Raw genomic sequence first — 26,080 nt, forward strand, 5'->3', positions numbered from 1 at the left:
CTGGTCTCGAACTCCTGACCTCAAACAGTCCACCGCCTCGGCCTCCCAAAGTGCTGGGCATGAGCCACCACACCCAGCCAAAAGTTTTATTATTAAATAGTATTAACAGTCATAAATACTATTAAATATATGTTCCAGGAAATGTCTACTTTTAACCCGCAACTACTGAAATAAAGAGCATGTAGCAACATTAATGACCCCTGAATTTCTGTTTATTTATACGTAATCATAGTTGCTGCCTAGCCTAATAAATCTGTAGTTTTCAAAAGTTAAAAAGAAACTAGTTCCCAAAGTTTTGAATCTCAATCCATCTACTTCCCTGAATAATAAAACCTGAATTTTATAATACCCACTTAAAAATTTTATTCTCAGCCGGGCGTGGTGGCTCACGCCTGTAATCCCAGCACTTTGGGAGGCCAAGGTGGGTGGGTCATGAGGTCAGGAGATCAAGACCATCCTGGCTAACACGGTGAAACCCCATCTCTACTAAAAATACAAAGAATTTAGCTGGGCGTGGTGGCACGTGCCTGTAGTCCCAGCTACTCAGGGGGCTGAGGCAGGAGAATCACTTGAACCTGGGAGGTGGAGGTTGCAGTGAGCTGAGATCACGCCACTGTACTCCGGCTTGGGAGACAGAGCGAGACTACGTCTCTAAATAAATAAATAAATAAATAATCTCTAAGAACTTTTTTTTTTTTTTTTTTGGTTACTGGTTCCTAGAGATGAAATGATTATGTTCTCCTATTTTCAGTAGGCAAGGTAGTTTAAATGCAGAAATTTTGTTATATATGAATATTGTGACATCAAGAACAGCTTCATTGGCATATTCTTTGGGAAAGAGGCAGGAAGAATAAAACAGCTAAAAGTATTTTATTTTCAGCTCATGAGTGTTGTTACTGCTTCAAATTGTGTTTAGTCACCTGAGCCATAAATCAGTTATAGTAGGGCTATTGTATTTTAAATATATTTTTTATTCTCCAAGGAGACTTACCTAGTTTGCCACCTCCTTGCCTGTTGCTCTGATATGGTTTTCCCTCCTTTTTTATTTATTGCACAAATTTCTTACAGTTAAAAAAAAAAGAAAAATTTCAGTACCGTATCAATTGTCTTTCATTTTGTGTTCTTCCTTTCCAGTGCTTTTCTATGTAAATAAGTATTCTGATGTACTTGTAAGTAATCACTCAGAGCATAATGTAATTTTGTCTTTGGTGTCTTAAAATTTTGCAGCCAGGCAAGAGAGGTTCACAGGGAAGGTAGCAACAAGTGATTATTCAGTGTGAGGATGGGAAGAAGATCAAAGATAAGTAAGGGCAATGACTGAATCCTTCCCGTGTCATTGCCCCTAGTCCCCAAGCCACCCTCCTGCCATCATGAGTATAGTGGTGTATTGTGGAAGGCAGCATGCCCGGTTTTCCAGTTTCAAAATAAATTATTTAGCAGTGAGGCTTAACTCCCAGTAAATGAAGGAGTCTGTGAGTAGGGGAACCCTTCAGACTGGTTATATTATGAGCTGTAGAACTGTTGCCATTTTGTTGTTCCCCAGTTGTGTCCATAAAGAGATGTGTCTGAGCTCGAGACTTAGGCTCAGATGGGGAACAAACAGCCAAGGACCAACCTTAGTTTGGTCCAATAGGTGAATTTTAGCAACTCTCTAAACTCAGCTCTATACCTGTAAGACTCAGAAGTGATGCATATAGTGATGGAAAAAAATATTTTAGAAAATAGAAAACAACTTACTGGTTATTCTGCTAATGTGATAGAGGTTGCAGAATGGAAAATGAATGAATGCAAAAAAATGCAGCTAGATTGTGTGCCACAAGTTTATTACTTAATAAATATTCTGTGGTTTGATGTGCTGTATTGTATTTTTAATATATCCTGATGAGAAAAACAATCCTAAGACATCCTGTAAGAATCAGACACGATTGAATAAGAAGGAGAACGACTCCATGAAACTGTGTTTGGCATCAGTAAGATTCTTCTGCCAGTTTTCTCGAAAGCGAACCATTCCTGGTCTACAGAGGAAGAAAAACAAACACTTTTAAAGTATTTTTAAATCAAAAGCTTTTAAAATCAAACAAAGGGGATTTCCTGTTTACTCTTTTATATTCTTAGTAAGCAAGAAGCCTCTTTTATTGGCGGGGGAGGGGAGGTAGCTAGGGTTCTCTATATCCTTTACTGTTTCTTAAGCCCAGTCAATGAAAGGATTAATGAGCTTATATGTAAAGATACTTTAAGAGAGCTGCTATAAAAGGAATTATTATACATAAGTTAATTTTATGTGATATTGAAATTTTCCATAGAAACAATAGACATGACCCACTTTGTCCCCACCCCACTGCAGCAACTAATCCTCAAGCTTATAATGAATGAAAAACCAGACACTAAGAAAAATAATTTTCCAGAACAATTTCAGCCCATTCTAATGGGGTTGGTGGTCCAAAGAAGAAAAGTGACCATTACATGAACTATCTGTTGTTGTGCAACTGATGGATTCCTGGAGTGTAATGACCTTTCTCCCATCCTTTTAAAACAAACCTCCAAATGTTCATTACCTGTGAACTAATGCTTGGTGGTCACCTACATAAAAAACACCAATGGGTGCATCCTAAAAAAGAGAAGGACAACTGTTAGCGCAGACCAGTCATACCAACTCTTTTTGCTTTTTTCGAGACGGAGTCTTGCTCTGTCTCCAAGGCGTAAGTGCAGTGGCATGATCTCAGCTCATTGCAACCTCCGCCTCCTAGGTTCAAGTGATTCTCCTGCCTCAGCCTCCCGAGTAGCTGGGTTCGTAGATGCCCACCGCCATGCCCAGTTAATTTTTTTATTTTTAGTAGAGCCAGAGTTTTACCTTGTTACCCAGGCTGGTCTCGAATTCCTGACCTCAGGTGATGCGCCTGCCTCAGCCTCCCAAACTGCTGGGATTACAGGCATAAGCCACCGCGCCCAGCCCAATCATACCAACTCTTAATTCCTTCCGTACACTTGCCCATATGCATACTCTTGAATTTCTAGAATTCATCTTGCTTATGAATTGGGATTCTATAGGTGATAGTTTTTTGTCACTTTAAACCTCTGTTCCCCAAAATATCTTTTTGACGACAAATACCTTAAGAATCTTTACATAAATTGGAAATAAGTTGGGACAGGCTTGTGCTCCTCATTAATAGGAGTGTAAGTCATTAACCTTCTTTACATGCTCCACTTTACTCAACTGACAATCTCTACCTCTTAGGAATGGCGTGAGAATGAATTAATATAGATGAAAAGGTTTGAAACATTTTTAAAGCAGCATAATCATGTAGGTTGTACTATTATCTCAGTAGTCCCTCCCATCCTTGCCTCCAAAATTATACTTGGAATTTTGAGCAAGAGCCATTCTCCCAAGACCTCTCTCTGTGTGGTCTCTGGTGTAGTCTTGTTCCCCTCCACCAATCTCACTTCCTGACCTCTGACCTGGCCAGTTAGCAAGACAGCTGGTAGAGGGATATATGACCAGAAGTAAGATCTCCACATACCGCACCTCTTTAGGTTACCGCAGGTTCCAAACGCTCTGAATAGGCGTTTCTACTAGGATAGGATGCATATAGGACATAGATGGCTCACTGACTGTGGTCATATACAAAGCCTTAACATCAGGGCAAGGTGCAAATAACTTTTGGGAAAGGATGGGAAGGCAAAGAGGAAATAAAATGTTTATGTCTGTTGTGTTTCAGGCATGCTTGGTACCAGCCCTGCTCCTCTGATGACCATTCCCCTAGATTCATGGATGTTATTTTGGCTCTTTTCACACCAGCTATCAAGTTAACATATTTCTTATTCATGGTCTACCTAGTGGATACCAGCAATCATTCTCTCAAGTATTTATTGAGTGCCTACTATTTGCCAGGCCTTGTTTTACAGGAAGACAAAAATCCCAGCCTTCATGGAGCTTACATTCTGGTGGAGGGAATAGACAATAATCAAACAATTATAGGGCTGGGTGTGGTGGCTCATGCCTATAATCCCAGCACTTTGGGAGGCCGAGGCAGGCAAATCACCTGAGGTCAGGAGTTCGAGACCAGCCTGGCCAACATGGCGATACCCCATCTCTACTAAAAATACACAAATTAGCTGGTTTTGGTGGCATATGCCTGTAGTCCCAGCTACCCAGGAGGCTGAGGCAGGAGAATCACTCGAATGCAGGAAGCAGAAGTTGCAGTGAGCCAAGATCACGCCACTACACTCCAGCCTAGGAGACAGAACGAGACTCCATCTAAAAACAAAAACAAAAGCAAAAAACATTTATATAGAATATGAAAAGGTGGTAAGTGCTATGGAGAAAAAGCATAGGAAAGTGAGTGAAAGAGGAGGTGAGGGAGCAGGCAATTCACATGCCTGGGGAGAGTGTTCTCGTCAAAAGAAACAGCAAGTGCAAAGGCCCTGAGGCAGGACTATACCTGACTTATTTGAGGAGAAGCAAGATCAGAATGGCCAGAGCACAGTGAGAGGGAAGGAGTAGTGGGAAAGCATAAGTAACAAGGGACCAGATCACACAAGGCCTTGTAGGCCCTTACTACTGAAAGCTGGTCTCTAGGCCTGCAGCCTCAGCATGGCCAGCCAGCTTGTTAGTTCTGCACTCCAGCCTAGGAGACAGAACGAGACTCCATCTAAAAACAAAAACAAAAGCAAAAAACAATCTCAAGCCCTACCCCAGACCTGCTGAATCAGAATCTTCATTTTAACAAGATCCCTAAGTAATTTGTACAAACTTTGAATTAATTTCCTTCTTTTTTTTTTTTTTTTTTTTTTTTGAGACAGAGTCTCACTCTGTCACCCACGTTGGAGTGCAATGGCACCAGCTCAGTCACTGCAACCTCCACCTCCTGGGTTCAAGCCATTCTCCTGCCTCAGCCTTCCAAGTAGCTGGGACTACAGGCATGAGCCACCAGGCCCGGCTATATTTTTGTGTTTTTCTTTTCTTTTTTTTTTGAAATGGTGTTTCACTCTTGGTGCACAGGCTGGAGGGCAATGGTGCGATCTCGGCTCACCACAACCTCCGCCTCCTGGGTTCAAGCGATTCTCCTGTCTTAGCCTCCCAAGTTGTTGGGATTACAGGTGTGAGCCACCATGCCTGGCTAAGTTTGTACTTTTAGTAGTGATGGGGTTTCTCCGTGTTGGTCAGGCTGGTCTGGAACTCCCGACCTCAGGTGATCCACCCGCCTCAGCCTCCCAAAGTGCTGGGATTACAGGTGTGAGCCACTGCGCCCGGCCTAATTTTTGTATTTTTAGTAGAGACGAGGTTTCACCATGTTGGCCAGGCTGGTCTTGAACTCCTGACCTCAAGTTGATCTGTCCACCTTGGCCTCCCAGAGTGCTGGGATTACACACATGAGCTACCATGCCCTGCCAGCACTTTAAATTTTGAGAAGCACTTTTGGAAAGTTTTTTTTTTTTTCTTTTTTTTTTTTCCCCCTTGGAGACGGAGTCTCGCTCTCTCGCCCAGGCTGGAGTGCAGTGGTGCAATCTCAGCTCACTGCGACCTCCGCCTTTTGGGTTCAAGCAATTCTGCTGCCTCAGCCTCCTGAGTAGCTGGGATTACAGGCATGCACCACCATGCCTGGCTAATTTTTGTATTTTTAGTAGAGATGGGGTTTCCCCATGTTGGTCAGGCTGGTCTCAAACTCCTGACCTCGTGATCCGCCCGCGTCAGCCTCCCCAAGTGCTGGGATTACAAGCATGAGCCACCGCGCCTGCACTTGGAAAGTTTTAAACAGAGGAATGGGCCAGGTGTGGTGGCTCACACCTGTAATCCCAACACTTTGGGAGGCTGAGCCAGGTGGATCACTTGAGCTCAGGAGTTCAAGACCAGCCTGTGCAACACAGCAAGACCTTGTCTCTACGAAAACTAAAAAAAAAAAGCCAGGCGTGGTGGTGCATGCCTGTAGTCCCAGCTACTTGAGGGGCTGAGGCAGGAGGATCGCTTGAGCCCAGGAAGTAGAGGCTGCAGTGAACCCTGATCATGCCACTGCCCACCAGCCAGGGTGAGAAAGTGAGACCCTGTCTCAATAAGTAGATAGATAGATAGATAGATAGATAGACAGACAGACAGATGTAGATAAAACAGGAATGACAGAAATTTGTTTTACAGCCAGGTGTGGTGTCTCATGCCTGTAATCCCAGCACAAAGTTTGCTGGGCATGGTGGTGTGCACCTGTAGTCCCAGCTACAAGGAAGGCTGATGTGGGAGGATCACTTGAGCCTGGGATGTCAAGGCTTCAGTGAGCTCTGATTGTACCACTCTACAACCTGGATGACAGAGCGACTCTGTCTTAAAAAAAAAAAAAAAGAGAGAGAGAGAGAGAAGTTTGAGAAGCACTTTTGGAAAATTTTAAACACAAAAGTGACAAATTTGTTTTACAGCTGGGCCGGTGGTTCACACCTGTAAGTCCAGCACTTTGAGAGGCTGAGGCAGGATAGCCTGAGGCCAGGAATTCAAGACCAGCCTGGGTAACAAAGCAAGATACCATCTCTTAAAAAGAAAAAGGAAAAAGAAAAAAATTTGCTTTACAAGACTCACTCAGGCTGGCTGCAACATTGAAAAGAGACATGATGAGGGCAAGGGTGGAAGCAGAGAGACTGATTAGGAGGCTACTGACATAATCTTGGTGAGAGAGGATGGTGTCTTGGACCAGAATGATAGGAGTGGAGTAGTAAGAAATAGTTAGGGGGCCAGGCGCGGTGGCTCACGCCTGTAATCCCAGCACTTTGGGAGGCCGAGGTGGGTGGATCACTTGAGATCAGGAGTTCGAGACCAGCCTGGCCAACATGGTGAAAACCCATCTCTACTAAAAATACAGAAATTAGCCAGGCATTGTGGTGCACGACTGTCATCCCAGACAGGAGAATCACTTGAACCCAGGAGGTGGAGGTTGCAGTGAGCCAAGATTGCACCACTGCACTCCAGCCTGGGCAATAAGAGTGAAACTCTATCTCAAAAAAAAAAAAAAAATTGTTGGATTCTGGATATATTTTTCAAAGTAGAGCCAATAGGATTTCCTAATAGATTAGATGAGGGATATGAGAGAAGAGTCAAGGATGACATCAAGGATTTTGGCCATTAACTAAGATGAAGACTGCAACTAGATAGGCTTGGAAGGGAAAATCAGAAGTTCAGTTTTACATGCAATACATTAGATGTTTATTAAACATTCACGTGGGACGGGTCTGTGCTAGAGATACAAATTTGGGGATCATAAGCTCTAGGTGGCATTTAAAGCTATGAGACTGGATGAGATAACCACAGAACAGAGTATAGAGAAGAGGTCCAAGGTCTGAGTTTCAGGATATTCCAACATGAAGAGGTTGGTATGAGGCAGGGAAACTACCAGTAGAGGCAGACTGTGAAGGAATGGTCAGTGAGGCACGAGGAAAATCAGGAAAGTATGTTGTTCTAGAAGCCAAATGGAAAGTTTCATGGAGCGGGGAGTGATCAGCTATGGCAAGTGCTGTGCATAGGCCAGTGAGATAAGGACAGAAGTATGACTACTAAATTTTGCAAAAATGGGGTTGTTGATGACCTTGACAAGAGAAGTTTCCATTCTCACTGAAGCCTCACTGAAGGGAGAAAAAGAAGAACTTACCGGCGGTTTGGTTTTGGAGACCTTCATGGTGAAGTAGGTACCAGCAGAGATTTTTGCTACAGGTAGCCCAGCAGTTGAGATACTCCAGTGTACATAGTAGATGTATAGGAAGCTGTGAATTAAGTCTTTCCTCTCTATAAACTCTACGCCGTGTGCCCAGCATTTTTTAGAAACACACTTCTGTTTCATAGAAAAAAGAAAAAGCACACAGAAAAAGAAAAGCCTTCTGTTCAAGTCCTGTAGATAAATGCAGCATGGCTGGGTGCAGTGGCTCATGCCTGTAATCCCAGCACTTTGGGAGGCCGAGGCAGGAGGATTTACTTGAGGCCAGGAGTTCCAGACCAGCCCGGGCAATGTAGCAAGACCCTATCTCTACAAAACAAATTTAAAAATTAGCCAGGCATGGTGGTACGCAACCTTAATCCCAGCTACTGGGGAGGCTGAGGCAATAGGATTACCCGAGTCCAGGAGTTTGAGGCTGCAGTGAGCTGTGATTGCACCACTACACTCCAGTCTGGGTGACAGAGCAAGACCCTATCCCTAAAAAAACGAATAAATAAAAATAAAGGATAAGTGTGGCATATAACAATTGGGGTTACAGCTCTGTTCTGGAGTCTGCTCCTTTTTTTTTTTTTTTTTTTTTTTTTTATTTTTTTTAGGAGATGGAGTCTCTGTTGCCCAGGCTAGAGGGCAGTGGCATGATCTCGGCTCATTGCAACCTCTGCCTCCTGGGTTCAAGCGATTCTCCTGCCTCAGCCTCCCGAGTAACTGGGATGACAGGCATGCGCCACCATGCCCAGCTAATTTTTGTATTTTTGATAGAGATGGGGTTTCGCCATGTTGCCCAGGCTGGTCTCAAACTCCTGAGTTCAAGTCTTCCACCTGCCTTGGCCTCCCAAAATGCTGGGATTACAGGCATGAGCCACCACACCAGCAAGGACACACACTTCGATGTCTAAGTGTACATACACACAGATGTTGCTTCAGACCCCCTTACAGGAGGCAGGTTCAATTAATTGGAAAATAATTAGAAAGTGATTAGAACACTTGTTCTGCTCACCCCAGGAGACCTAAATGTGTGACTGGAAAGTAACGAGGCTGACTTTAGCCATTTGTGAAAATCCAACTCACTTAATTGTAGCCATAGGTGGTATATAAGGTAAGTTCAGGGAGGCAATAGAATAATCCACATCCTACAGAAAGGAGGGATTCCTTGTTTGCACCCTTAGAGAAGCTTCCCCCTTTTCTTTTTAAAATTTTATTTTATGTATTTATTTATTTTAGAGACCAGGTCTTGCTATGTTGTCCAGGCTGGCCTTGAACTCCTGGGCTCGAGCAATCCGCCTGCCTCAGCCTACCAGAGTGCTGGGATTACAGACATGAGCCACCACTGCTGGGCGCTTCCCCATTTCAAGGCACAAATCTTCGCAGTGATGAGAGTTGAGAAACAAAGTATTCCTTGGGATGTCTCCTTTGGGCCTATTCTTGGAGTTGAGATGGGAATACAGTCCCACCGCTGCGGATTCTAATACATAGGGCCAAACTTTTCGATCCACAGTTGGTTAAATCCATGGATGGGGGACCGACTAAGGGACTTGAGCACACGTGGATTTTGATATGCATGGGGGGATCCAAAAACGTATTCCCCTGCAGATATGGGGAGCCAACTGTACACAACTAAAGTTAACTACATTATTGAATGTAGCATTTAGGCTGGGCACAGTGACTCATGCCTGTAATGCCAGCACTTTGGGAGGCCGAGGTGAGCGGATCACTTGAGGTCAGGAGGTTGCGGTGAGCCAAGATCATGCCATTGCACTCCAGCCTGGGCAACAAGAGTGAAATTCCGTCTCAAAAAAAAAAAAAAAAAAAGTAGCATTCATTCAGTTCTTCATTCCTTCCTTCCTTAATTAATTCATCTATTTTTTATTAACCTTCAATCATATCTATACTACCTGAAATGTGTCTCAAATCTATCCATTCTTCTCCAGTCCCACTGCCACTGCTCTACTTCAGCTCTCAGTGTTTCTCACCTGGACTTAGGCAATAACCTATCTAGACTCTGTTGTCCTCAACCTCACTTCTCCAATCCCCCACCCACAATGAAGCCAGAGTTACTTTCCTTAAGCACAGCTTCAGTCATATCTGCTCGGCTCAAAAACCTCCCTGGGCTGGGCGCAAGCTTGGTGGCTCATGCCTGTAATCCCAGCACTTTGGGAGGCTGAGGCAGGCAGATCACCTAAGGTTAGGAGTTCGAGACCAGCCTGGCCAACACGGTGAAACCCTGTCTCTACTGACAATGCAAAAATGAGCCAGGCGTGGTGGTGGGGGCCTGTAGTCCCAGCTACTTCTCTACATTCTCAGAGGCTGAGGCATGAGAATCCCTTGAACCCAGGAGGCAGAGGTTGCAGCGAGCTGAGATCACACCATTGCACTTTGGCCTGGGCGACAAGAGCAAAACTCCAACTCAGAAAAAAAAAAAAAAAAAAAAAAGCAACCTCCCGCAGCTCCCCATTGCCTGCCAAACAAAATGAAAATGTTTCACTGTGTCATTTAAGACCTCCCACAATGGCCAGGCATAATGTAATCCCAGCACTTTGGGAGGCTGAGGCAGGAAGATCGCTTGAGCCCAGGAATTTGAGACTGCAGTGAGCTATGATTGTGCCACTGCACTCCAGGCTGGGCAACTCCTTGTCTCAAAAAAAAAAAAAAAACAACAAAAAACAGTTTCATGTCACACTTTTCTCAACAAAATGCTCATATTCCCATCAAACTATAACTAGCACTATTCCCCATGTTTACACCATGCTTTTGATCCGGCTGTTGTAATTTCTTGAGAAGCTTCTCTCTATCACCTACTTGATAAATTCTGTTTTCAAAACTACCACCTCCAAGAAGTCTTTCTGATCCCTCTTCCAACCAGATGTGACTTCACACCCTTTCCCTTTGAACGCTGGTGGAACTTGTTTTCTGCCTCTCTTATGGCACTTGAGACTTCCCCCCCATAGTACAGCCATAAGGAACTGTCTGCGTTGTAGTCTCCATATTAAAAATTTTCTTTTCTTTTGTTTTGAGACGGAGTCTCACTCTGTCACCCAGGCTGGACTGCAATGGCACCATCTCGGCTCACTGCAACCTTTGCCTTCCAAGTTCAAGCAATTCTCCTGCCTCAGCCTCCCTGAGTAGCTGGGATTACAGGCACCCACCAGCACACCCAGCTAATTTTTGTATTTTTAGTAGAGACAGGGTTTCACCATGTTGGTCAGGCTGGTCTTGAACTCCTGACCTCAAGTGATCTGCCCACCTCGGCCTCCCAAAGTGCTGGCATTACAGGCGTGAGCCACCGTTCCCGGCCAATATTAAAACATTTCTAACAGGGCTGACTTATCTGTAAGGCATAGTAGGCTCAATACCTAGGGCCCACAAAAAAATGTGTTCATTTCTTTTAAAATTAGAAGAAAAAGGCCGGGCACAGTGGCTCATGCCTGTAATCCCAGCACTTTGGGAGGCCGAGGAGGGCGAATCACCTGAGGTCGGGAGTTTGAGACCAGCCTGACCAATGTGGAGAAACCCAGTCTCTACTAAAAATACAAAATTAGCCCAGCGTGGTGGCACATGCCTGTAATCCCAGCTACTCGGGAGGCTGAGGCAGGAGAATCGTTTGAACCCGGGAGGTGGAGATTGTGGTGAACCGAGATCGCACCATTGCACACCAGCCTGGGCAACAAGAGCAAAACTCTGTCTCAAAAAAAAGAAGCAGAAAATATGAATTTTAGGGTCATGATTATATTCATCTTTACACCAGTGCTGTCTTGAGTTTTTCCATATTTTGAGGGAGAAAGGGGCCTACAAAGGGAAGAGTGCCTAGGGCCCACAGAAGTCAAAATGCATCCCTGATTCCTGGCACAGGGCCTTGGATTTCACAGGTATTCAACAAATTCAATTCAACTGAACCTCCTTGGGCTGGCTCTCGGGGCACCAGAAGCTTCTGAATCAAAGAATAGCCTGAATTAAGATGAAGGCTTACAGAAGGAAGGAATTGGGAGAGTCTAACAAATCCCAATAATGTGGAGAGGGAGTACAGGAGGAGACATCAAAAAGATTTCAGGCCCTCCTTTAAAAAAAATGTAGGCTGGCCTTTTGCCTCAGCTTATTTCAAACTTGTACCCAATTGGCTGTTTCTGTCCAGAGAGGAGCACTGAACTCGAGATTCCTTGAGATCAGGAGCTGTGTATTCTTTCATGCATCATTATTCCTTTTTTCTGAGACAGGGTCTTACCCTGTCACCTAGACTGGAGTGCAGTGGCACGATCATGGCTCATTGCAACCTCCCCAGGTTTAAGTGATCCTCCCACCTCAGCCTCCCAAGTAACTGAGACTACATACAGGCATGCACCACCACACCTGGCTAATTTTTGTATTTTTTGTAGAGATGGGGGTCTCCCTATATTGCCCAGGCTGGTCTCGAACTCCTGGGCTCAAGTGATCCACTGGCCTCGGCCTCCCAAAGTCATTATTCCTTCCTTTTTTTTTTTTTTTTTTTTGAGACAGAGTCTGTCTGTCTTCCAGGCTGGAGTGCAATGATGTGATCTCAGCACACTGCAACCTCCGCCTCCTGGGTTCAAGCGATTCTCCTTCCTCAGCCTCCCGAGTAGCTGGGATTACAGTTGCTCACCACCACGCCCAGCTAATTTTTGTATTTTTACTAGAGATTCAGGCTGGTCTCGAACTCCTGACCTCAGGTAATCCGCATGCCTCGGCCTCCCAAAGTGCTGGGATTATAGGCATGAGCCACCACGCCTAGCCCTTCATTATTCCTTTTAATGAAGGGGCCCAACAGTCAACCTCTTATGGCTCATTGGAGCACGCCCCCCCCTTTTTTTTTTTTTTCTAGATGAAGTCTCGCTCTGTCATCCAGGCTGGAGTACAGTGGCGTGATCTCAGCTCACTGCAACCTCCACCTCCTGGGTTCAAGTGATTCTTCTGCCTCAGCCTCTTGAGTAGCTGGGATTACAAGTGTGTACCACCACATTTGGCTAATTTTTGTATTTTTAGTAGAGGTGGGGTTTCACCATGTTGGCCAGGCTGGTCATGAACTCCAGACCACAGGTGATCCACCTGCATCAGCCTTCCAAAGTTATGGGATTACAGGCATGAGCCACTGCACCCAGCCAGAGCATGCCTTTTTTTTTTTTTTTTCAGCTGTTCTATATTACTCAATATACTTTTCTAGCCCTAATGTTTAATCTGTCACACAATCACAGACTTTATAACATTGAATTGGTCCCTAGAGATAATCTAATGCAGCCTTTCACTTTGCGGATGAGGATACCAGGGCCTAGAAGTGGGTAGGGACAGTCTAACACAATAAACTGGGACTGGTACCCAGGACTCCTGAGCAGCGTGCTCAGTGCTTTCTCTACCCCACCAGAAGCCTCAGTTCTAAGAGTCTCTTCTTCTCAGCTTGGCTCTTAGTGGATTTTCCCCCCCTTTTGTGAATGAAGGCAGTCTTACACATGACATTAAATTTAACTATTTTCATCAGGCGAATCTCCTCCCATTTTTATCCGTGTGCAGGCAGCAGACTTTTATGTAGCAGCAGTGAGTGTGTTTTGTGATTTTTACATAATACTGCTTCATATACTCACTTCTAGGAAACAGTATCTCACTGTACTACTCGATCATGGATGGCTTAGCCAGCTACATACTACTGGACACTCAAAATCAACAGACACATGGAAGTATATGCACAAGGCAAAAAACAATGAAAAAAAAAAGTCTGCACAAAACTGTTATCCATGGCAAGTCACCTTTGGGGTAATAGAAATGGGTATTATGGGTAATTTCATTTTCTAATTTGTATCTTTTTGATCACTGGGCATTTTTTTCCACTGGGCATTTTTTATAGTGATTTTTTTTATTATAAAAGTAATTTTAATTGTGTGAGGTGATGGGCATTCTCTGATTTTTCTTTTATAAGGAACCCATTTGTATATTCCTGTTGCCAGACTGTGTTCCTGAAGAGAATGAACCAACTTGGCCATTGGCAATGTGTAAGTGTTCCCTCCCCACAACTATACCATCCTTCTTCTTTTTTTTTTTTTTTTCTCCGATGGAGTCTTACTCTGTTACCCAGGCTGGAGTGCAGAGGCGTGATCTCAGCTCACTGCAACATCCGCCTCCCAGGTTCAAGTGATTCTCCTGCCTCAGCCTCCCAAGCATCTGGGATTACAGGTGCATACCACCACACCCAGTTAATTTTTTTGTATTTTTGTAGAGACAGGGTTTCACCATGTTGACCAGGCTGGTCTCAAACTCCAGACCTCAAGTGATCCGCCTGCCTCGGCCTCCCAAAGTACTGGGATTACAGGCGTGAGCTACCGCGCCCAGCCTGTACCAGCCTTCTGATACCAGGTTTAATTATTCATATTCACATTGTAGTATCTTAAAATCATTTGAATTTGTATTTTTAAATAATAATAAAAGTCTGCATTATTTTTGTCATCCAAAGTACTTTTCCTGGGTCAGTAGAAGCTGATGAGAAAAAACAAATAAGAAAAAATAAGTACTTTTCCTACTATGGTGGAAAGAATATATCAGATAGAACTGGCTGGGTGCAGTGGCTCACACCGGGTGCAGTGGCCACTGCCAGTGACTGGCAGTAATCCCAGCACTTTAGGAGGCCGAGGCAGGAGGACCACTTGAGGCCAGGAGTTCAAGACCAGTCTGAGCAACAAAGTGAAACCTCATCTCTACAAAAAACTAAAAAATTTACTCAGCCATGGTGCTATGTACCCATAGTCCTAGCTACTCAGGAGGCTGAGGCAGGAGGATCACTTGATCCCAGGGGTTTGAGGCTGCAGTGAGCCGAGATTGTGCCACTGCACTCCAGCTTGGGCGACAGAGCAAGACTCTGTCTCAATAAATAAATAAATAAATATTTTTTTAAAAGAATATATCAGGCCGGGCGCGGTGGCTCATGCTTGTAATCCCAGTACTTTGGGAGGCCGAGGTGTGTGGATCACTTGAGGTCAGGAGTTCAAGACCAGATTGGCCAACATGGTGAAACCCCATCTCTACTAAAAATGCAGAAATTAGCCAGGCATGGTGGCAGGCACCTGTAGTCCCAGCTACTCGGGAGCCTAAGGCAGGAGAATCCCTTGAACCCAGGAGGCAGAGGTTGCAGTGAGCCAAGATGGAGCCACTGCACTGCAGCCCTGGGTGACAGAGAAACGCTCTGTCTCACAAAAAAAAAAAAAAAAAGTACATCAGACAGACATGTGATCATAACTTCATTTTGCTGTTCAATCAGAGAGAGGTTGGGCAATTTGTGCAAAGTTCTCATCTTTTAAATGGGTACACTGATATACCCACACACAGTTTTGTTGTGAGGATTAAATGAGATAATGCATGATGATGTGCACTGCAGTGCTTAACATATAGCAGTACTCAGTAAATGGCAACTCTTAATTTACCATCCCCTGATGTGTAGTGGACCCTGGGAAGTTGGCAATAAGCTTGAGAAAGCTCTCTATCAGAAATGCCTCACACTTTGGCCGGGTGCGGTGGCTCACGCCTGTAATCCCAACACTTTGGGAGGCTGAGGTGGGTGGATCACCTGAGGTCAGGAGTTCAAGACCAGCCTGGCCAACATGGTGAAGCCCTGTCTCTACTAAAAATAAAAAATAAATTAGCCTGGCATGGTGGCAGGTGCCTGTAATTCCGGCTACTCGGGAGGCTGAGGCAGGAGAATCACCTGAACCCAGGAGGTGGAGGTTGTAGTAGGCCGAGATCGCACCATTACACTCCAGCCTGGGTGACAAGAGTGAAACTCCGTCTCAAAAAAAAAAAGGGCTGGGTGCGGTGGCTTATGCCTGTAATTCTAGCACTTTGGAAGGCTGAGGCAGTTGGATCACGAGGTCAGGAGATCGAGACCATCCTGGCTAACACGGTGAAACCCCGTCTCTACTAAAAATACAAAATATTACCCAGCGTGGTGGCACGCGCCTGTAGTCCCAGCTACCCGGGAGGCCGAGATAGGAGAATCACTTGAACCTAGGAGGCAGAGAGTGCAGTGAGCCAAGATCGCGCCACTGCACTCCAGTCTGGGTGACAGAGTGCGACTCCATCTCAAAAAAAAAAAAAAAAGAAAGAAAGAAATGCCAGGCATGCTGCATTAGTGGGGCTGGGAACAGGGCGATTTTACATCATGAGCTAATATAACATATTTAGCTTTTCAGTCATTTACTTTTTAATTGTCTCTATCCTCACAACAGCCCTACAAAATAGGTAAGACAAATCCTTTGACCTGGCTCTTCATCTGTGAAGAAATATGGTAATGTGATAATAAATCCCTTCATGTATTCAACACAGAGTTATTGAGCATCTGTGTACCTGACATTGCTAGGGGCTGGGAACAGAGCAGTGAACAGAAACCTGCCCTCATAGACCATATGGTCTGGTGGTGGAAGACAGGCAGTAGTACAAGTAAATAGACTCTAGTATCTTAGGCAGAAAGAAGTGCGGAGGGAAAATGAGTCAGAGAAGTGGAGAGGGTTGTGATTTTAGATGAAGTGGCCAAGAAAAGCCTCAATGAGCAGGTGATATTTTTTAACAAAGATCTGAAGGGAGGTAAAGCAGTGAGCCATGGGTATATATCTTAGGGGAGAGGGTTCCAGGCAGAAGGAACAGCAAGAGCAAGGGTCCTGACAGGGGAACATGCCTGGCAGTCGAGGAACAGCAAGGAGGCAAGTGTGGCCGAGGGAAGAAGGTGAGAGTGGGGAAGGAGTGATGGGAGCTGAACCATAAGTTGGAAGGGGAAAGGGAACTCAGATCATATTGGGCCTGATAGACCATTGTCACGACTTAATTTTGCCTTTTACTCAGAATGACCAATGGGATTTGCAAGGGAAATTTTTCCTACTTGCTATGTGTTCCATTCTAGTTTGATTCAGGAACCCTGAGTGCAGTAGGCGGGGGCCTTTGCCCAACCCCAAATGGAGATGTGCTCCACAGCAGGAAGGCTCAAGAATAACTTGCACCATTCATCTTCACTATGCTCAAGATACCCCTCCTAATGAGAACGGTGAGTGGTGTCCGCTGGAGCATAGAGGGAGTGGAGCCAGAAATCCCTGACTTTTCCTCCTTCACACCTGACCAGGCCTTCCTAAGGCCTGGGAAACTGCCCTGAGGGCTGTAGGCTTTGAGGGGCTGGCCTGGGGAACAGAGACAGCTGGAACTTTTCCCAGGGGTAGAGGAGTTCGCCTCCACCAATTTCAACTGGTCTCTGTTCCATAAAAGCACAATGAGAAGGATTTCAAGCCATTCTTTCTTTCTTTTTTTTTTTTTTTTCTGAGACAGGGTCTTACTCTGTCACTCAGGCTGACTGCAGTGGCGCAACACAGCTTACTGCAGCCTCGACCTCCTGGGCTCAAGTGATCCTCCCACCTCAGCCTCCTGAGTAGCTAGAACTATAGGTGCATACTACCACGCCTGGCTAATTTTTTTTTTTTTTTTTTTTGAGACAGAGTCTTGCTCTGTTGCCCAGGATGGAGAGTGCAGTGGTGTAATCTCGGCTCACTGCAACCTCTGCCTCCTGGGTTCAAACGATTCTCCTGCCTCAGCCTCCCAAATAGCTGGGATTACAGGCACCCACCACCATGCCCAGCTAATTTTTGTATTTTTAATAGAGACGGGGTTTCACCATATTGGCCAGGCTGGACTTGAACTCCTGACCTTGTGATCTGCCTGCCTCAGCCTCCCAAAGTGTCAGGCTTACAGGCATGAGTCACTACGCCCGGCCTAATTTTTTAGTTTTATAGAGATGGAGTCCCACTATGTTGCCCAGGCTGTCTCAAACTCTTAGCCTCAAGTGATTGATTCTCCCGTCTTGGTCTTCCAAAGTGCTGGGATTACAGATGTGAACCACTGCACCTGGCCTAAGCCATTCTCCTTTATTCACTCACCAGTTACGCAAAGTAATCCAGGGCCTTCTCAGCAAAGCTGCCAGGATGAGCCACACAAAGAAGTCAGAGTCAGACACAGGCAGAAAAACAAAGGAATTCATGGGATTGTACATCTTACTATGCAGGCAATATATTCCAAAGCCAAATTAAAAAGTCTTTTGATCCATCTGCATGCCCTCTGTTAACAGGAGCATTCTAAAGTTGGTGGTGGAGGCCAGGTGCAATGGCTCACACCTGTAATCTCAGCACTTTGGGAAGCCAAGGCAGGAGGATCCCTTGAGGCCAGGAGTTTGAGGCCAGCCTGGGCAACATAGCGAGACCCTGTCTCTACAAAAAATTAAAAATTAGCCAGGTGTGGTGACACACGCCTATCTACTCGGAAGGCTGAGGTGGGAAGATTGCTTGAGCCCAGGAGTTCAAAGCTGCAGTGAGCTAGGATCGAGCCCCTGCACTACAGCCTCGGTGACAGAGTGAGACCCTGTCTCTAAAAAAAAAATAAAATAATGGTGGTGGAGAACTCCTATTTTGGATGAGCATCTCCCTTAGGCCACTAGGCCCCCATTTAATGCACTAGCATGGACAAATTACTTAAGTAGGAAGAGCAGATTTTCCCAGGGAAATGTAAGGTTAGAATGATACAGACACAGGGAAAATGATTGTGATTGTGCATTTCACCTTCAAAGGCTATCCCACCTTGATTTTGGAGCTGAGATAGAGACGATGTTTACTTATTCTAGTCACCCCCTTTGATACCATCTCCTAGATTTTCCAGACTTCAAACTTTTGATCTGCTGAGAGTCTCTTTATTGTTCTTCACACTGGTGTACCATGCTGGAGTGGTCGGCCTAACTTACCGAAAAATATTCGTCAATTTGTTTACGACCCTTTTCCACAGTGAATTCACCGTGAGTCATCCACTTGATGTTTTTCAAAGGGTTTTGCTCCTCTGCAAAAAAAAAAAAAAAAAAAAAAAAAAAAAAAAGGTGTGAATTTGTTAGTTGCCCCGTAGTATGGTGCTATATGAGACAGTTATTTAGGCATCCAAACAAACAGGATTTCTACCTTCCACAATCTTAACAGCATAATTGATGACATCCTCAACCAAAGCTAGAGCTACTTGAGTCAATTTATCCTCGTAGTCCTTATCTTGTGTATTCGGCATTGTTTGGCTTGTGGCTTTGTTATCCTCATCCATTGCTTTCTGACTTGTTGAATTTTGAGTCTCACTCATTTGCTTTTTCCTGGGGAAGAAAAGAAGTTACTCACTGCGTGCATGTGTGTGTACACACATGTGAATGCACTCATATAAGTACAGACCATCTCTTGAAGAATCACAAGAGACAGTAAGCAGTAATTGCCTCTAGGGAGGGGATTGGGGGTTTAAGGGTAGGAGTCAGACCTGTGCCTGGCTGCTGAGATCTACTTTTCCTGAAAACCAAGGATTCTCACATTCTCAAAACCATAATGAGGCCCGACACGGTGGCTCACGCCTATAACCCCAGCACTTTGGGAGCCCAAGGCGGGTGGATCACCTGAGGTTGGGAGTTCAAGACCAGTCTGACCAACATAGTGAAACCTGGTCTCTACTAAAAATACAAAATTAACCGGGCGTGGTGGCGGGTGCCTGTAATCCCAGCTACTCCGGAGGCTGAGGCAGGAGAATGGCGTAAACCCGGGAGGCGGAGCTTGCAGTGAGCTACTGCACTCCAGCCTGGGCGACAGAGCGAAACTCCGTCTCAAAAAAAAAAAAAAAACAAAGAAAGTTGAAATAATGAGCATCCTCCTATTGTATCTGACTTTAATGGCCTTGCTTTCTGTTGTTCCACCATTAGTATGATGCTGGTTTATGGTTTGAGATGTATCACATCAAGAAAACATTCGTCTGTTCCTGTTCTAGTAAGATTTTTATCATAAATGATAGCTATAATCTTCCAGATGCCTTTAACGTGTATTGACAATGTGAAATTTTGTGTTCCTAGGGCTGTAAACATGGGTCCATCACAGAGCTAGAAGTCTTTGCTCATTTTCAATTTTCTTTACATATTTTCCCTTGAGTCTTAAATCCTTTCTTTTCTTGCTACTGTTTAAGTCTTTTTCCTTATTAAAAAATTGCTTATTTCCAGCACAGCTTTAAATTCCTTACAGGTGGCCGGGTACAGTGGCTCAAGCCTGTAATCCCAACACTTTGGGAGGCCAAAGTGGGAGGATTGTTTAAGTGCAGGAGATTGAGATCAGCCTGGACAACATACCAAGGCCCCATCTCTACAAAAGTTTAAAAAATTAGCCAGGCATGGTGATGTGTGCCTGTAGTCCCAGCTTTCTACTCACAAGGCTGATGTGGGAGAATCACTTGAGCCTGGGAGGTTGAGGCTGCAGGGAGCTGTGATCTCACCACTGAACTCCAGTCTGGGTGACAGAGCGAGACCCTGTCTCAGAAAAAATTAAAAATATGGCCAGGCACGGTGGCACATGCCTGTAATCCCAGCAATTTGGGAGGCCGAGGCAGGCGGATCACCTGAGGTCAGGAGTTCAAGACCCACCTGGCCAACATGGTGAAACCCCATCTCTACTAAAAATACAAAAATTAGGCCGGGCGCGGTGGCTCAAGCCTGTGGTCCCAGCACTTTGGGAGGCCGAGGCGGGCGGATCACGAGGTCAGGAGATCGAGACCATCCTGGCTAACACGGTGAAACCCCGTCTCTACTAAAAAAAATACAAAAAACTAGCCGGGCGCGGTGGCGGGCGCCTGTAGTCCCAGCTACTCGGGAGGCTGAGGCAGGAGAATGGCGTAAACCCGGGAGGCGGAGCTTGCAGTGAGCTGAGATCCGGCCACTGCACTCCAGCCTGGGTGACAGAGCAAGACTCCGTCTCAAAAAAAAAAAAAAAAAAAAAAAAATACAAAAATTAGCCAGGCATGGTGGTGGACACCTGTAATCCCAGCTACTCAGGAGGCTGAGGCAGGAGAATCACTTGAACCCAGGAGGCAGAGGTTGTGGTGAGCCGAGATCGTGCCACTGCACTCCAGCCTGGGTGACAGAGCGAGACTCTGTCTCAAAAAATAAAAAATAAGTATGTTGCAAGCAATCCTTCCATTGGGTGGAAGGGCTACATGAAAGTGGATATCTCTCTCCAAAGGGAGCTATTTTTCTATAAATAACAGCTCCCAATTTGGGGGTGTTTAATGTGCTATGTTTCATTTAACTGTCATCACAGCCCTATGAAAGAGTGCGCTGGGCACCTTCCATTTGCCCTTCCAAATCCACTGTCCTTGCATCTCCCCCTGTTTCCTGCCCTGGAAAACTAACCTGACTGCACCCATAAATGGTGCCCTCTGGCTTCTAGGGGGTTCCACACAATAAGGAGATCAGGAAGTCAAAATATATGTTCCTGGTGGTTTTCCCCCTGCAAGTTGGCTGATGGCTGGCTGCATGAAGTCCCCAGTGTCTTTCAGGGCAGCGCTCTCCCAGCTTCTAAGTGTGGTAAGGGTAAGCATTCTCTCCCCTCAACCTTTTAGGCCCACTGTTACTAGCCCCAGCGAGCTGCACCTTCCTCTGTTGCCCTGCACTCTGGCCACACTTTTGTAAATATTCCCTTACTTAACCCTTCTGCAGCTGTCTTCATTTTAATACACCAACAGTTTCCTACAGGAACCCTGAGTCACAGATAGAGGGCCTATTGCTGCCATGTAAAAATGAGGAAACTGAGCTGTACACCCACACTGTCTGGCTCCACAGCCCATGCTCTCAACTGTGCTGCTCTTCTCCCTCCAAGATTCAGAAAGAGTAGTAGGGCCCTATTTGCATATTTTCTTTCTTTCTTTCTCTTTCTTTCTTTCTCTTTCTTTCTTTCTCTTTCTTTCTTTCTTTTTTTCTTTTTTTTCTTTTTTTTTTTTTTGACAGAGTCTTGCTCTGTCGCCCAGGCTGGAGGGCAGTGGCAACCTCTTCCTCCCGGGTTCAAGCGATTCTGCTGCCTCAGCCTCCCGAGTAGCTGGGATTACAGGCGCCCGCCACCATGCCCAGCTAATTTTTGTATTTTTAGTAGAGATGGGGTTTCACCATCTTGGCCAGGCTGGTCTTGAACTCCTGACCTCCTGATCCACCCGCCTCAGTCTCCCAAAGTGCTGTGATTACAGGCGTGAGCCACCACGCCCAACCTTATTCTCACATTTTCATCTAGAGTCCAGTGACCCACTCTCTCTCTCTGGGAGCCTCTTTCACAAAAGGCAACTTTTTCTTTGTTTTTTTTTTTTTTTGAGACAGAGTTTTCACTCTTGTTGCCCAGGCCGGAGTGCAATGGCGAAATCTCGGCTCACTGCAACCTCTGCCTCCCAGGTTCAAGCAATTCTCCTGCCTCAGCCTCCCGAGTAGCTGGGATTATAGGTGTCCGCCACCATGCCCGGCTAATTTTTGTATTTTTAGTAGAGACGGGGTTTCACCATGTTGGCCAGGCTGGTCTTGAACTCCTGACTTCAGGTGATCCACCTGCCTCGGCCTCCCAAAGTGCTGGGATTACAGGTGTGAGCTACTGTGCCCGGACAAAGGGCAACTCTGTTTCCTTTATTGACATCATCACTGGTCCCAGGGGGTAGTAGATACCACAAAAGGCAACCTGGCTCCCACAGCCATCAGTTCAAGAACCATGGGGACAGCCTTTGAACATCCCTGAAATAATGTTGGCCATTGTTCATTTAAGCTTTTTTTTTTTTTTTCTTTTTCTTTTTTCCTGTTTTTTCTCTTGAGATAGGGTCTTGCTCTGTCACCTGGGCTGGAGTGCAGTGGTGCAATCACAGGTAGCTGCAGCCTCAACTTCCTAGGCTCAAGTGATCCTCCCACCTCAGCCTCCTGAGTAGTTGGGACTAAAGGCCTATACCACCACACCTGGCTATTTTTTTTTTTCTTTTGAGACAGAGTCTTACTCTGTCACCCAGACTGGAGTGCGGTGACACAATCTCGGCTCACTGCAACCTCTGCCTCCTGGGTTCAAGAGATTCTCCTGCCTCAGCCTCCTGAGTAGCTGGGATTATAGGTGGGTAAATACAAAATACACGTGTTGTAAATACAAAAATATGCCCAGCTAATTTCTGTATTTTTAGTAGAGATGGGGTTTCACCATATTGGCCAGGCTGGTCTTGAACCCCTGACCTTGGGTGATTTGCCCACCTCAGCCTCCCACCGTGTCCTGCCTACACCAGGCTATTTATTTTATAGTTCTCAGTATGTTGCCCAGATTGATATTAGCATTTTTAAGCTCAGTTTGCCTCTGCCCCAGTTCCCTGTTGCTGCAGCTGGAGGTAGACAGGATCATCTGCTGGAGGACACAGAGCATTTCCAGGCTGCCCACTCCAGAGCAGCCAGAGGCTAAAGGGTGGGCAGTGAGGAGCCTAAAGACCCTTAACACTAGAGAACTGACTCTCCCTAGCCCTTACTTGGCCAGAGCAACCTGCTATAAACTCTGTAAAGACAACTGCACAAAGGTTTTTGGGTAAATTGGTAATTTCAATAGACTTTGGTAAGGTAGCCATATATTAACTTGATCCTTTAGAAAATTGTCCATTTGCGCCGGCTGCAGTGGCTCACACCTGTAATCCCAGCACTTTGGGAGGCCAAGGTGGGTGGATGACCTGAGGTCGGGAGTTCAAGACCAGCCTGATCAACATGGAGAAGCTCCGTCTCTACTAAAAATACAAAAAATTAGCCGGGTATGGCCAGGTGCGGTGGGTCACACCTGTAATCCCAGCACTTTGGGAGGCCAAGGTGGGCGGATCACGAGATCAGGAGCTCGAGACCATCCTGGCTAACATGGTGAAACCCCGTCTCTACTAAAAATACAAAAAATTAGCTGGGCGTGGTGGTGAGCACCTGTAGTCCCAGCTACTTGGGAGGCTGAGGCAGGAGAATGGCATGAACCCGGGAGGCAGAGTTTGCTGTGAGCCGAGATCTCGCCACTGCACTCCAGCCTGGGCAACAGAACGAGACTCCACCTCAAGAAAGAAAGAAAAAGAAAGAAAGAAGGAAAGAAAATTGTCCATTTGGGGCCGGGCGCGGTGGCTCACACCTGTAATCCCAGCACTTTGGGAGGCCAATGTGGGAGGATTACCTGAGGTCAGGAGTTTGAAACCAGCCTGGCCAACATGGCAAAACCCCGTCTCTACTAAAAATACAAAAAATTAGCCGGGCATGGTGGTGCATGCCTGTAGTCCCTGCTACTCGGGAGGCTGAGGCAGCAGAATGGCGTGAACCCAGGAGGTGGAGCTTGCAGTGAGCTGAGATCACGCCACTGCACTCCAGCCTGGGCGACAGAGCGAGACTCTGTCTCAAAAAAAAAAAAAAAAAAAAAAAAAAAGGAAAGGAAAGAAAATTGGTAACTTGGACATTCAGTAACTTTGCTTTCAGCAAATTGCCTATTGATAAATTGATGAGAAGTCAAATCTGTGACCTCCAACACGAAGCACATGGGGTGTGTGCTTTATGCATGGAAGGACCTCCTTAAGACTTTCCCTGGGGAGCCCGTGCTCCAACAGGAGAGGGAAGATGGGGAGCAGTGCCCAGGAAGAAGCTCAATTTTTACCCTCACACATCTGTGGGCACACACCATTCTTAAGCCACCCTCCCACTGGCCTCTCTTAGTTATTTTTCTTCCCTTCCCTCCCCTCCTCTCCCCTCCCCTCCCCCTCCCCTCTCCTCCCCTGCCCTCCCCCTCCCTCTCCCCTCTCCTCCCCTGGCCTCCCCTCCCCTTCTCAGAGGCCAAATAGGCAGGGTGGGTGGAAAGAGAAGGGGGAATGGTAATGTTTGGGATCTGGGTGATGAATAGGGAGAACCACTGCAAGTCCTTTCTGTGGACTCCCCCATCCCGGAGAAACCCCAGTACCGGAGTGAGCAGATCTTCTTTGCTTGGAACAGGAGCAGTGGTAGGTAGCTGGGGATGTCTCAGGATTCTCTCAGTAGCTTCTCTCAGATTGCCAGATGGAATGTTTGCAAGTGCTGCCAAGGAAACAACAATTTCAACCAATGGGAAGCATAGCCTACATGTTTCTGACTGCTTATGTTAATAACGGAGGGTAAGATGGGAGGGGGTGAGGGAAGGAGGGGAGAGCCAATCACAGCAACTGTCTGACCGCAATAATAGGACCAAACTGTGGTAGCTATACCTAGCTTCTCTTCAGCTGAAGATGAGCTTGCAGGGCCATGCCAGGAAGAACAGTGATGATAAGCCTCACAGCTGGTATGTATTGGGCATCCCTATGATATGCCAGTCACTGTGTTAAGCCTTCAGTGTCTGAAGTCATTTACTCCTCACAATAGCATTATGAGGTAAGTATTAGTATTTGCATATTACAGTTGAACAGACTGAGGCACAGCAAGTACTGTCCCAAACTCAAACCCAAAGCTGTCTGACTTCATTGGCTGAGCTTTTACTTTTTCATTTCCAAATTCTGAGGTTAGGACTTCCCATGTGTACTTCATTGCTTTGCAAACCAAAAAGTTGTCTGAAACAGGTCTCAATTTACCAGTTTATTTTGCCAAGGTTAAGGATGTGTCTGGGAGACAGGTCTGTGCCTTTCTCCAAAGATGACTTTGAGGGCTTCAGTATTTATTTATTTATTTATTTGTTTATTTAAAGACAGGATCTCACTGTCACCCAGGCTGAAATGCAGTGGCACAGTCATGGCTCACCCCAGCCTCGACTGCCTGGGCTCAAGTGATTCTCCCACCTCAGCCTCCCAGGTAACTGGGACTATAGGTGTGCCACCACCACACCTGGCCAATTTTTAAATTATTTATAGAGACAAGGTCTCACTCTGTTGCCCAGACTGGTCTCGAACTCCTGGGTTCAAGCTATTCTCCTGCTCCAGCCTCCCAAAGTACTGGGATTACAGCCATGAGCCACCTCACCCGACCAGGCTTCAGGTTTTGTTTGTTTGTTTTGAGACGGAGTCTCGCTCTTGTTGCCCAGGTTGGAGTGCAGTGGCGCGATCTCGGCTCACTGCAACCTCTGCCTCCCGGGTTCAAGCGATTCTCCTGCCTCAGCCTCCCAAGTAGCTGGGATTACAGGCACCCACCACCATGCCCAGCTAGTTTTTGTATTTTTAATAGAGACGGGGTTTCACCATGTTGGTCAGGCTGGTCTTGAACTCCTGACCTTAGGCGATCCATGTGCCTCGGCCTCCCAAAGTGCTGGGATTACAGGTCTGAGCCACCACGCCCAGCCCAGGCTTCAGTATTTAAAGGAGAAATGCAAGGGCAGGTGCAGTGGCTCACGCTTATAATCCCAGCACTTTGGGAGACCAAGGCAGATCACTTGAGATCAGGAGTTGGAGACCAGCCTGGCCAATATGGTGAAACCCCGTCTCTACTAAAAATACAAAAATTAGCTGGGCATGGTGGCGGGCACCTGTAATCCCAGCTACTCGGGAGGCTGAGGCAGGAGAATCGCTTGAACACGGGAGGCAGAGGTTGCAGTGAGCCGAGATCGCGCCACTGCACTCCAACCTGG

The 26,080-nt window shown here is 46.0% G+C and overlaps 1 protein-coding gene across 2 annotated transcripts; it reads right to left on the reverse strand.

Moving 5' to 3' along the window:
- Positions 1-1,804: 1,804 nt before the first annotated feature.
- LOC105468402 (A-kinase anchoring protein 14) lies at positions 1,805-24,890 on the reverse strand. 2 transcript variants are annotated; one of them, XM_011718535.2, is made up of 7 exons: positions 24,735-24,890; positions 24,455-24,567; positions 18,650-18,828; positions 18,442-18,533; positions 7,623-7,802; positions 2,556-2,608; positions 1,805-2,015 (listed from the first exon to the last, which is right to left on the reverse strand). In XM_011718535.2, the coding sequence occupies exons 3-7, from the start codon at positions 18,816-18,818 to the stop codon at positions 1,916-1,918; spliced, it is 594 nt and encodes a 197-aa protein (XP_011716837.2). In that variant the 5' UTR covers positions 18,819-18,828; positions 24,455-24,567; positions 24,735-24,890; the 3' UTR covers positions 1,805-1,915. The 2 variants fall into 2 exon arrangements, with proteins under 2 accessions (XP_011716837.2, XP_011716838.1); XM_011718536.2 differs by lacking the exon at positions 7,623-7,802.
- Positions 24,891-26,080: the final 1,190 nt, after the last annotated feature.

Source organism: Macaca nemestrina, chromosome X (genome assembly GCF_043159975.1).
Source record: "Macaca nemestrina isolate mMacNem1 chromosome X, mMacNem.hap1, whole genome shotgun sequence".
Taxonomy (NCBI): Eukaryota; Metazoa; Chordata; class Mammalia; order Primates; family Cercopithecidae; genus Macaca; species Macaca nemestrina.

What these genes read in the sequence shown, in the direction of transcription:
- LOC105468402 (XM_011718535.2), bottom strand. Translation starts at nt 18,818, where the DNA reads ATGAGTGAGACTCAAAATTCAACAAGTCAGAAAGCAATGGATGAGGAT. An exon ending in TCTCCAAAACCAAACCGCCG is followed by an intron (nt 2,609 to 7,622) that starts GTAAGTTCTTCT and finishes TCTCTTTTTTAG; the next exon opens with GATGCACCCATTGGTGTTTT. An exon ending in CACCAAGCATTAGTTCACAG is followed by an intron (nt 2,016 to 2,555) that starts GTAATGAACATT and finishes CTTCCTCTGTAG; the next exon opens with ACCAGGAATGGTTCGCTTTC.